Genomic DNA, 12,788 nt, shown 5'->3' with positions numbered 1-12,788 from the left:
AAAGATATTGGAAAATTTCCTGTTGGTTAAAACTACTGGGAGATTTTTCGTAGTTTGCTCTGCTTATTTTGATAATTGCCATCTTCCCTGTTATATTCCCCTCCCTCTAATCTTAAAGGGAAAAGTTCTCATGTTCCTTTTTATTATTGCCTTTAGGCTTCTTAAAGGCAGTAGCCTTTTTACTCATCTCTGATTCCTTTCATCTGGCATAGAGCTTTGGCACATGCTATTCACTCTCAATAAATATTTATTGGTTGAAAGAAGAATTATAAGCAGTTCTGCCTGAATTATTTTTGCCATTTCCACTGAGGTCTGAACACTCACCTTCCTGAGAGCTCTAATAAGGCAGGTATATGGGGGCACTGTTGAGCTCTTTCCTCGGGCTGGAGAGAACTGCTCAGGGATAACCTGCGGTCCTGCTTTTGGAGTGTGAGACTTTGGTTTGTGTGTGGGCCAGCAGTGGTTTGTCTGGCTGGGAATGGAGTGCTGCTCTCCTAAGACAGAGTCCACCAGGGGCCGCCTCTACCTGGGCCATCTCTTCTGAGCATGCGCAGAATCACAAGGCTGACATCAGAACATCTGTCAAGCCCCGAGCTCATGTTTTATGGATATAGGCTGACAGTTTTAGCCAGACTTGGCTCCCTTTCCTGACTACGCTTTTGCCAATACCAAATAGCTGTGATGATTATCCCTTCCCAATTTTCTACAACAGTTCCTATTTGGAACATTCTGTCCCAGAGTCTCCATAATGTACACTAGTATATGTCAGACCATCTGTCTCAATGTTTGTTTCAGAAAACTGGTTGACACTCAGTGAGAGTTTCAAGGAAGAATCTTCAGTATCTAATTGCAAATTATCAAAGAGACAGGTCAAATTTAGCACACTTATTCTTTCTGATTTTTATTTTTAAAAACATTTGTAGAGAGGAGCCCAGCAACTTGAAGGAGAAGTCAGCTGATACGTAAACAGCACTTAGGGTCAGCCTGTAAAGTTAATTATTATCAGAATATAAAATGCTGCCTCTCCCAAGTGGCTGCCTGGCTGGTTGGCTGGCTGGCGTGTGTGTGTGTGTGCGCGCGCGCGCATGCATGTGTCCGTGCCCATGTGTGTCGGTAGTATTTTGCTAACAAGTACTGACTCTGCAACTTTATTAATACTTACTGAGCATGACACTTAATATCCCCTGACCTCCATTCTGTCAGTTAAGGCTACTGTTGGCATTCTCTTTGGTCAGGTTTCATATGGCTACAAGTCTTAGTTGAAGGACTGAATGACAAGAGTCAGGGCCAGGTCCTGTGGGATTATCTCTGGGCTTTCCAACCCCTAGGGGGAGCCTTGCCTCTATATTTCACTGTCCCTTCTTCAGTAGTGATAATGTCTTTGGATGTTGTACCATCTAGTAGACAAAACTTAGTTGCTCAGCACACCGGCCTGCCAAAAGGTGGGGAAAAAAGAAGCCGTGAGCAGCCAGTCAGGGATTGCGTGCCATGCAGAAGCCTACTTTTCCCCAGTCTGTGTTTAGGGGAAGATGTCAGGCTGAGCTTTTCTCGGCATTATGTGCTTCTGGTTAGATGGGTGTCTTGTGTGAGGAATGTAAAATGTCTAATTTGAATGGTGCTGAATTTTTGTGTCTTTCAGTTGACAACAGCAGTGACCAGTGCCTTTTTACTAGCGAAAGTGATCCTCTCAAAGGTATGGCCTACTGCTTTTTCTGAACAATACCATCTGTAATGACAAAGCCTCATGTGAGCCCATGGTAACTGTATTTCCCTCTCTGGGTCATACCTGTTCTTCCAGCTTTTCTCTCAAGGGGCTTTTGGCTACATGCTGCCCATCATTTCATTCATCCTTGCCTGGATTGAGACATGGTTCCTGGATTTCAAAGTGTTACCTCAAGAGGCAGAAGAAGAAAACAGTAAGTTTCTCTCAAAGTTAGTCTCTTGAGACTGGCTAGGCACCAAGCTGGAAGAGCTGTAAATGTGATTTGAATGGAGCTGCACGTGGGAGCAGTTAGGCGGATCACGTTTTCTCCATTCTTTAGTGGGTACAGCAGACTGTTGGTGGGTTTGTGATGACGATGGAGTTAAAGAGGAGGAAGATAGTAAACCAGGGAAATGCTCAGCCATCTCAGGCTTTCACACATCCACCTCTGAGGATCTGAGTGATAGCTAGCATCATGTAATCATGAGTCCTTCCAAAGCTGTTATAATTTCCCTGTGTAGCTCTAAGTATCCTTGGATGTTGACTAAGAAGGCCAAATGACTCATTGAGTTTTCTGATTAATTATCGGGGTAAAATTCTTCTCTGCATGATGACCTTAGGGGAAGCCCATGCACCCCACTTGCTCTCTTGGAGGTGACATTATCAAAGTTCAACACAGACCCAGTCAGTTTCAAGACATGCTGTTTTTATTCTTTGTCAATCATCTGGCTCAATTTGCCCTGCCTAATAGGAAAAAAAGTCTTGTTATAGAAAGTTAAACTAGCAGAAGGCAAAATAACTTTGCAAATGGTTTTCTTTTGGAAAACCTCATTTACAGAGAACAAATACATAAGAAAGAATTACTCAAGAGTAGATTTAAACACATTAATCAAACCATGATGTGTCTTCTATCTTTTGCCTTCTTTTCTTTAATGAAAATATATTATGGAGAAAGGACAAAATAAATGGAAGTCATTTTTTAAAAATTATATGTAAAGATCAAATTGAACTTTATTGAAAGCAGAACAGCTATTAATGTGAGGCCTGAATGCTTATGTGATTAAACTAAATTCAAAGTAACTAATTAAGCAGAATATAGAATTAATGAAAAATTTTAAAACAGCATTTATTTTCACTGTCTGTAGCATATTTTATGTACTACCTGGCACCTGCTGTTTGGCCTGGTGCTTCCTCCAACTTTTTCTTATTGTTAATCCATGTTCAATCAGAAGAACTCATTGTCGATGGCCTCTCTGGACATGCATTAATGTCCTTGACCTTGCTACATCATGCTTCCTTCTCTTTTCTTTGTTTTTTAATACCCTTCTTTTTTAAGGACTATTTTAATGAATAAATATTTCTTCACCATCTTAATTCCTCTTTGTATATTTATAAAAGTCTCTCCATTTAGTATGCTTTACATCTGGTATTTCTCCAACCAGATGCAGACTGTAGACCATTTGTACAAGCTGACCAGGTTTTTTGTTTTGCTTTGTGCTTTGGTTTTGATGTTGTTGGTTTCTGTAGGGAGGCAGGTATTCTCAAGGGAAAGATGCTTTAAATACTGAGTCAAAGAAACCCATGAGTAACATGAGGCAATTTTTTAAAACTAGTTGGAATGTGTCGTTACAGTACAGGTATATAGTTAACTAATAAAACTTAATTTTTGGTTGAAAGAGTTTCAAAGTACTTCCTTTTGTTAAGAATATTTTTTAATGTAACATTAACACGTTTTATTGTGGGTAACCTTGCCAAGAAGCTACCAGAATAGTGGCATCATTCTCAGCATCTGGATTTCTTCTCTTCCAGGACTCCGGATAGTGCAGGACGTTTCAGAGAGGGCGGCACTTATACCTGGTGGTCTTTCTGATGGTCAGTTTTATTCTCCTCCTGAATCTGAAGCAGGTAAAAAGTTTGATTATCATTTGTATTTTGTTCATTATTCAGAAGCTCAGCTTGCCCTCTCTTCCTCTCTTTCCCTCCCTCTACTTCTCAAAGCACTTAGCAAACATTTCACATATGAGGCATTTTGGATATGAGAATAATTAAGACATAACAGTAATGTGAGATTAGCGGTGAGAAACAGAGATGTAAAAATAAATGTAGCAGAGGGCCATAGACTCTGTGGTTTGTGATCTGCATCATAGAAGACAGGCAGTCAAGGACAAGGGTCTTGATTCTTTCTTCATTACCTGTCATCCCCTAACTTGACTCTCCTTCAGGATCTCTCATTTCTGAGAATGACAGCACTGTCTACCCAGTTGCCCAAGTCAGAAACCAGAGCCTCACTGGGGACTCCACCTCTTTCTTATGGCTCATATGCCATCATTCACCAGGCCATTTTGATCCTCTCTATTTCTTATTCAAATTGTACCTCTTAATATCACCGTCTACTTTAATTTGGCATTTCTTGCTTCAGTGTCTGCAACAGCCTCCTGTCTCTCTTTCTCAGTTGCCTTCTCTCATTCAGTCACCAGAGTGCCATGTTAAAAATAGTAATTACATTGTTCTAAGGGTTCCTCATAACCACTCTCCGATGTAAAAGTCTCATGATTCCTATTTTAGAGATAGGCAGATTGAGACACAGAGAAGTGAAATAACTTGTCCCACATCACACAGAGAATAAGAGGTGGAACAAGGATATGAACCCTGGCTCTAAGGCTAGCATCCATACTCATAACTAATAAATATACAGTCTTATACTATTAATTAAAATGAAATATTGGTCACATTATTCCCCTGCCCAAAAGCCTTCAATGGCATAAAAGATTAGGAAAATCATGGCTCTTTGGCTGGCAGAAAGCACCTCTGTGACTACCCTTACCCATTTGTTTAACCTCTTATCTTGTTTCTCTTGTGATATGTTCTTAGCTTCTCTGAAAATTCTATGCATCAAAACCCTCAAGCCATTGTGCATCTTGTTTTTCTATCGTTAATACTAACCCCCTGTAATACTAGTCTCTGCTCCCATATTAATAAGGCTTCTCCCCACCCCTGGCTCCTGGAAGTGGATGGTAGGGTGTCCTTTACCTGTTCTTTGGGACCTCTCCCACAACTCTGTCATCCCATATTGGCTGCACCGTCTTCTGCAGTGACTAGGCCTGTTTCTGTCATTGAGAATATAAACTTGAGTTAGACACTGCATTATTTTATTATCAGCATTATGCTTAGTAAGTATTTTAAACAAACACACGCATACACACACAATGTAGTAAAACAGATTCCAGGCAGAAAGAACCATGTGAAGATCAAAGGCACAAAACTGAGATGTAGCATATTGAGAAACTTGAAATAACTTGGCATTTGGAAGTAACTTGATATTCTGGAATATTGGTGTTGGATCTAAAAGTATAAAACAACAAAAACATAGAGTCATATGAATTAAAGATATGAATTAGCAGAAAAGCTGTTTCTCAGCCAGCAGAAACTATTAGAGTAAGTATTAAGCGTATTCTTACCTCATAAGGATTATTTCATTGAGATTTTATGTTATAGGACTCATTTCTTTTAGAAAAGGTAGCTAGCATTATAGTTCATGTTTTTGTATTGCTTTTAGTTTTCAAAGACTAATAAAATTTCTCAGCACTGATATATTTTCTTAATTAAAAATTCAGAACAACAGCATAATGATAATAACGTGAGGCTTACCACTCAGGCATTCTTCAACAAGCAATCCGTTGGCTTCCTTCCTGTGGCTTCTACTACCATCTAGTGGTAGCTGGAAGTTTTCCATTTCATTGGATTATGATGCTCTGAACATGAACAACAAATACTTTTCAGTGTTCCTCTGGGGAAATGCTTGAAGACAAATGCAAATTATAGTGTATTGTATTGTATTATTTTCATTGTCTGAGTGTTCAGTGTAGGAAAGAACTGTTATTGGAATTAATGTGCCTAGGAAAGAAGATTCTAAAGTAAGCTTTTTCATCAGGACAGTGGCTAAGTCTTTCAGCAGCAGATGTTATAAGCTTCTGTTGCCCTAATACAACATTGATTGGACCCTCATAGATAAGAAGAGCCTTGCCTTGTTTCTTCTTTCTTTCTCCAGCACATACTACAGTGCCCGGCACATAGTATATTTATAACTGTTGAAGGAATTAATGAAAAGAGAGAAAGAAAGAAATTGGAGGCACCAAAATTGAAATGTTAGCATTTTTCCCTGTAAAGGAATGGCTTGAATTTTTATATTACAGAGATTTGGAAAAGCAGCACATTTTAGTAGATGTACTTTTAAAGGATATAAAGGTGGTTTGTTTGCAGGTTTGCTTGTTGGTCTAGCCATGTCCTGCTTACCTGCGAATTAAATGGAAGTAGCATCCTCTCTCAGATGATTGGGTTCAAGTCGTTATGTGTGGTTAGACAAGCATAAATGAACCAGTTGTGATGCTAGGGAAAAGGTAATTCATCACCTCCTAATTCATTGAAAGACTAACTTAAAATGAAGAATAGCTCAATTGCATTTTACAATTTGTGCTAAACAAATCTAGATGGAAGCATTAAAATTTGCATTTGACACCTACTAAAAGTAACCATACATTTTGGTTTGCATGCAACAGTCTTGGTTTACTCTTGTGACCTAACATAATTATTATTAGAACTCCTTTTATTTTTCAGAAGTGTTCTTGTTTAAATAATGAATTATGTAATCACCTATTTATATCAGTAGAGTTGAAACACAATTTTCTCACTTTTTCATTAAAATTTTGAAAAGTATTAAGTCATAGCTGACGATATTAGGTGCCATTCATTAAAATAAAACATATTTAATGAGGTACAATTTGCATACCATAAAGTTCATCCATTGTAAATGTTCAATTGCATGATGTTTAGTAAATTTGTAGTTTTTCAACCAACATCACAATACAATCTTAGGGCAATTTTATCATCCAAAACAGTTCCTTTATTTGCAGTTAATCCCTAGTCCTAGGCAAACCACTCATCTGCTTTTTGTCTTGACAGTTTCTCCTTTTTGGACAATGAACATAAATATAATCATGTAATATGTAATTTTTTGTATCTGGCTTCTTTAATTTAGCATAATATTTTTGAAGGTCATCATGTTGTAGCACATTTGAGTAGCTTATTCGTTTATATGGCTGAACACTATTTCATTATGTGGATTTATAGCATTTTGTTTTCATCAGTTGGACATTTGGATTGTTTTCAGTTCTTTTGCTATTATGAGTCATCCTTCTATAAACATTCACATATATCTTTGTGGGAACATACATCTTTTTAAGACAGATTTATAAGAGAGGATTTGCTGGGTCATATGATGTCATTATTATCATCATCATCATGACAAGTTCTGTTTAACTTTTTAAGTAATTGCTAAACTGTTCTCCAAAGTTGTACCATTTTATATTCTCTCCAGCGATGTATAAGAGTTTGTTTTCCATATATCTGACAACACTTGGTATTGGCTGTCTTTTTGATTAGAGCCATTCTAGCAGGTATTAGATAGTATCTCCTTCTGATTTTAACTCGCATGCCTGTAGGGACTAATAAATGTTGAGAACCTTTTCATGTGCTTATTAGTTATTCATTTATCTTCTTTGGAGAAATGTCATTTTAAGTCTTATACCATTTTTTTAGTTATGTTGTTTGTCTTCTTATTGAGTTGGGAGAGTTCTTTGTACATTCTAGATAAAAGTCCTTTATCAGATATATGATTTGCAAATATTTTCTTCCAGTCTGTAGTCTTTTCATTTTCTTCATGGAATCTTTTACAGCATGAATTTTTAATTTTGATGAAGTCCAGTTTATCAAAATTTATTCTTTTATGAATAATGTGTTTGGAGTCATATCTAAGAACTCTTTACCTTAACCCTATGTCATGAAGATTTTCTCCAATATTTTTTTCTAGGAGATTTTGTAGTTTTAGCTCCTTCAGTTTAAGTTTATGGTCCATTTCAAATTAATTTTTGTGTATGGAGGTAAGGAACTAAATACATTCTGTTGCTTTTGGATATCCAGTTGGCACAGCATCATTTGTTGAAGACTATTCTTTCCCCCATTGAATTGACTCAGCACATTTGTCAAAAACCAGTTGACCATAAGTATAAGGGTTTATTTCTGGACTCAGTTCTCTTCTTTTGACCTGTATGCTCTTTATGCACCAGTATCACACTGACTTGACTGCTGTGATTTTATTTTTATATAAGCTTTGAAATCAGGTACTGTTAGATCTTGCTTGAAAGTCCTGCCCTACTGTCCCAAGATACTTCAATTTTGTAAGTAGTAAAGTTTTTCATACTCCCTGTGTGTGTGTAGCATCATCAGTCTGAACATCCAAATCAAATTTTGGGTGCCCCACCACACATACCCTGCTTTTGCAGGGTGATCATAATAATCCTCCAACTTTGTTCTTTTCAAAATTATTTTGGCCATTCTAGGTCTTCTGTGTTTTCATGGAAATTTTAGAATGTTTGTTAATTTTTGCCCCAAAAGCGTGCTGTATGGAATTTATAGATCAGTTTGGGACTGCCATCATGACAATTGTGAATCTTCTAATCCATGAACATGGACTCTCTCTGCATTTTAGATAATCTTCAATTTTTCTTTGCATTGTTTTGTAGTTTTCAGCATACAAGTTTTAGTCTCCTTTATTAAATTAATTTCTAAATATTTTATTCTTTTTGGTCCTATTTTGAATGCAGTTGCTTGCTTTTTTTCATTTTTAGATTGCTCATTGATAGTATATAAAATACAGTTGGTATTTTTATATACTGAACTTGTATCTTTTGCCCTTGCTAAAACTGTTTTCTATTTTTAGTTTTAGTTTTGTGCGTGTGTATGGATTCCATGGAATTTTCTACATACAGGGATCATGTCATCTGTGGATAAAGAGTGTTTTACCTTTTTCTTTTCCATATGTTGGCTATCTTTAACTCTTTTTTCTTTTTGCACTTTATAGAACCTCCAGTACAATTTTGATTAGAAGTGGCAAGAGCAGACATTCTTTTCTTGTTCTTAATCTTTAGAGAAAAGCATTCAGTTTTTCATTAAGTATGATGAGAGCTGTGGGTTTTCACAGATGCCCTTTATTAGGTTGAGGATGTTCCATTTAAGCCCTAGTGTGTTGAAAGTTTTTATCATGAGTGGGTACTGGATTTTTCAAATGCTTATTCATGCATCTACTGAGATGATCATGTGGTTTTTCTCCTGTAGTCAATTAATATGGTGTATTACATTAATTGATTTTTTGATTGTTAAATCAACTGTTTACATTTGGGATAAATCTAACTTGGTCACATTGTATAATCCATTATGCATATTTCTGGATTTGATTTGCTAACATTTTCTTGAGGATTTTTGTACCTATGCCCATTATTTTCATACTTATTGGTCTATAGTTTTCTTATTATATTTTTGGCTTTAATATCAGGGTAATGCTGGCCTCATAAAATTCAATAGGAAGTATATCCAATTCCTCTTTTCTGAGTGAATCTTTCTTGTGAAAGATTAGTATTCCTTCTTTAAATGTTTGATAGAGTCTCTAATGAAACTATCTGGATCAGGAATTTTACTTTGGAAGATTTTTAATGGCTAATTTAATTTCTTATTATATCTAAGTCTATTCAAATTTATTTATTTATTTATTTATTTATTTATTTATTTTTTAGTTCATTTAGGTAATTTGTGCCTAAGAATTCATTTATTTCTTCTAAACTATCTAGTTTGTTGCCATAAATTATTTATAATATTCCCTTTAATCCTTTTTAATTTCTGTAGGAATGATAGTAATTTTTTTTTCTTGAGTTTGGTAATTTGTGTAGATATTTATCTCAGATCTTCTCGGTAATTCTGGCTTGAGGTTTGTCAATTTTGTTGATATTTTCAAAGAATTGACTTTTATTTTCCTTGATTTTTCTCTCTTGTTTAATTATTTCTAGTCCAATTTTTATTATTTCATTTATTCTGCTTAGGTTGAGTTTTATCTTGCTCTTCCTTTTCAGGATTGATTTCTTCCTTTCTGTTGCAAGCATTTAAAGCCATAAATTTCCCCCTTAGCATTGCTTTAGCAACATTTTATAAATTTTGATGTTTTGCGTTTTCATGCATTTCTTAGTTTTCAGCAGATTTCTTGTGAGGTGCCTACCTGTAGATCTCTGTATCTATCCTAATTACTATTTGTTTAGCTTATTAGATGTGTAGATTAATATTTCTCAACAAATTTGAGGAGTTGTGGCCATAGTTTCTTCAAACTTTTTCCTGATTTGTTTTTTCCTCTTTTTCAGGAAGTCCCATTACATGTATGTTAGTATCTGTTATCTCATAGGTCTCTGACCTCTGTTCAGTTTTTTCTTCAGTCTTTTTCTCTCTGTTATTCAGATTGGATAACTTCTATTGCTCTATCTTCAAGTTTACAGTTTTTCTTCTACCAACTTAAACATTCTTTTAACCCCCTCTAATGAATATTTCACTTCAGTTATATTTTTCTACTTTAGATTTCATTGTTTTAATCTGATCATTTTATAATTTGTCTCCTTAATAAGAATCTCTATTTGTTGATTTATTGTTGTCATACTGTCCTTTAATTCTTTAAACATGGTTTTCTATAGTTCTTTGAATGTATATTTATAAATTTATATTTTTAAATATAAATACACTTAAAATGGCTGCTTTGAAGTCATGGTCTGATGAATAAAATAGCTGGACACATTCAAAGACAATTTGTATTGAGTTGTGGCATTTGTATTGTTTTTTTCTCCTGAAAATAGTCACACTTTTCTGATTCTTTGCCTGTCTTGTAATTTTTTATTGAAAAATATTTTCTTGAAAATATATTGTAGCAACTCTAGATTCTGATTCCCTCCCCCCAAAAAGAGGTTGATGTTATTACTGTTTGTTTGCTTAAAAAAGTGCCTGAGCTAAATCTGTGAAATTATGTCCCCTGTGGTGTGTGGCTGCTGCTGTCTCTTCCCAGTTTTTTTTTCTTTTTATTTCTTTTATTTTTAAGCCTAGCTTCATGGGGGTCATCTCTATATCTACATAGCTTAGCAGTAACTAATGATTGGACAGAGATCATATTCAAGCACCTTGATTAAGATTTCCGTGTTCTGCCTAATGAATATATGTATGTATACAGTAGCACATTCAAATTTTAGGTCTTTTGGAGTCTTCCCCAGCTTGTACTTTCTGCTGAGTCTTTTCACATCTCCTCTGCATAAGCTTTCAGCCTCAGGATAGACCAGGAGTATTTGACTAGTTTGCGCTCTTTTGGGTCTCTGCCAAGCATACACACAGCTTCAACCAAGCATATTCTTGCTGCAGTCATGACCGCAACCTCAAACCAGCATAGCCTCTGGCCCTTCCTGCTCACACACTACTGAGTTTGTCAGTTCCCCATCTAACCACTCCCCACCCTAAATTAAGTGAGCTCCCTTCAGCTGTGTAATTTTGCTGCCAGTCCTTGTGGCCTGCCCTAACCTGGAAGAACCTTCATGGCCATCAGTCTGTGTGTTGGGAGGTGAAGGAATTGGAGCAGCTCCAGGCTCAGGGAACAACAACATTTTTATTCCCTGAATTCTGCAGTTTTTCAAGCATCTTCTTACATTATTGTATGCCTTTGGTCATTTCCTGAGTGCTGAAATGGTTAGTTTTATTCATCTAGTCCAGTTTTACAGTTGCTTTTCAAGAAGATTTCTAGATCTCTTCACTTGACCATAGCCAGAAGGGCTTCCTAGCATTCACTTTTAAATTATGTAAAGCATACATATTATTATTTTAATTAAAAGTTTTCCTTTATTTAAAACTACCAAATAATTCCCAGCCATGATAGCTCATTGTGGCTCAAATGCCATTAGCCCTACAGGTGGAAAGTGAGCCCAGAAACAGGAAGTCTTGGTATAACCATCACCCTCAGATTCCTTTCAAAGTGAGAAAGCAGTTCAACCGCCCCAGTGTCTGTGATTTACAGCAGTTTAACAGGCTAGAAAGTGAAGCCTTTATCTATTTATTTTACCACAAACGTAACTATATGACATTTATGAGGTTAAGATGTGGGACACAACCTTTTAAGGTTCTTAGCCTTTCATTCTCCTGTACCAGATTTGTTTTCGGCTATAATCCAGGCAGACAAAAAAATGCCTCTTTTGAAGTGCCTTGCCTGATAAGAGTCAGCAGCTTTAACTGCTTTAGCTTTAACATGTGAATAGGTTCTCTCCCTTACCTGCTGCAGTGGTCTCTTACCATTCTTTTTTATTTCTTGCCCTTGATTGTGAGAGTAAGGCATACTTTTTATAAAAATGTGGAAAGAACAAAAATAAAAGATTACTTGTTCTTTAAACTATTCAGCAACATCAGTATTGATAGTTTAATTTGTTCCCTTCTAGTTTCATGTTTGTAATATACATAATTATGACCTTACTGCCTGTATTATTTGTATCTTGTTTTAAAAATTTAAAGTTAATTTAAACATATAGTAGAAATTTTGGAAATCCAGACATGTATGTAAGCTGTTTACATATACCTGGTTGTTTTCTTCTAGTTTTTCTGATTTGCACATATATATTTAGTTTTTTTTTGTTTGTTTTCATCAAATATGATCTTATAGTATTATAGTTGTTTAAATTACATATTTGTTTTTACTTGATTGCATATTCATTTTCCATGTTGTTATAATTATATAAACAATTTTAAGTGGATGCAGGATATTTCATGGAAATGTAATAATTTTTAACTTTTCTTCCACTCTCAGATATTTAGATGTTTTTTTGCTTTTTAGAGGGAAAACAAGGATATATCCTAAAGAAATAATCCTAAAATTATTTGATATCAATTATTTGAAAGCATCAAATGCATGAATAACTTGAGGCTCACCAAACACTGACCCAGAGTGGTTATAACAGTGATCACTGGCAACAGCACTCGAGAGTGACCATCTGTCATCACCCTTAGCATTAGGAAGCCTTTACTTCTCTCTCACTTGCTGGGTACAGCAGTTTTAAAAACTATGTAGATTCAATTATTTGTACCAAAGCTCAAAGTTATTTGCACTTGAAAAATACATGCAAGCTTGTCAACAAAGGGTAGAGGGGGGATAGCCTGGATAATAATTCTTGGTTTGTATGAATACTTTTAA

The 12,788-nt window shown here is 35.6% G+C and overlaps 1 protein-coding gene across 5 annotated transcripts in view; it reads left to right on the top strand.

The window, feature by feature from the left end:
- STARD3NL (STARD3 N-terminal like) overlaps positions 1–12,788 on the top strand; it is a 56,498-nt gene that overhangs the window by 35,290 nt on the left and 8,420 nt on the right. For all 5 annotated transcript variants that reach the window (XM_039849529.1, XM_039849526.1, XM_039849527.1 and 2 more), the window contains 3 exons: positions 1,640–1,693; positions 1,799–1,916; positions 3,512–3,607. In XM_039849529.1, the coding sequence (XP_039705463.1) occupies positions 1,640–1,693; positions 1,799–1,916; positions 3,512–3,607 (268 nt within the window). The remainder of the gene's footprint in view (positions 1–1,639; positions 1,694–1,798; positions 1,917–3,511; positions 3,608–12,788) is intronic.

The sequence above is a fragment of the Pteropus medius genome, unplaced genomic scaffold, assembly GCF_902729225.1.
Source record: "Pteropus medius unplaced genomic scaffold, Ma_sr-lr_union100, whole genome shotgun sequence".
Taxonomy (NCBI): domain Eukaryota; kingdom Metazoa; phylum Chordata; class Mammalia; order Chiroptera; family Pteropodidae; genus Pteropus; species Pteropus medius.
Note: the sequence above shows the minus strand (reverse complement) of the source record. Positions and strands in the feature narration are given on the sequence as shown.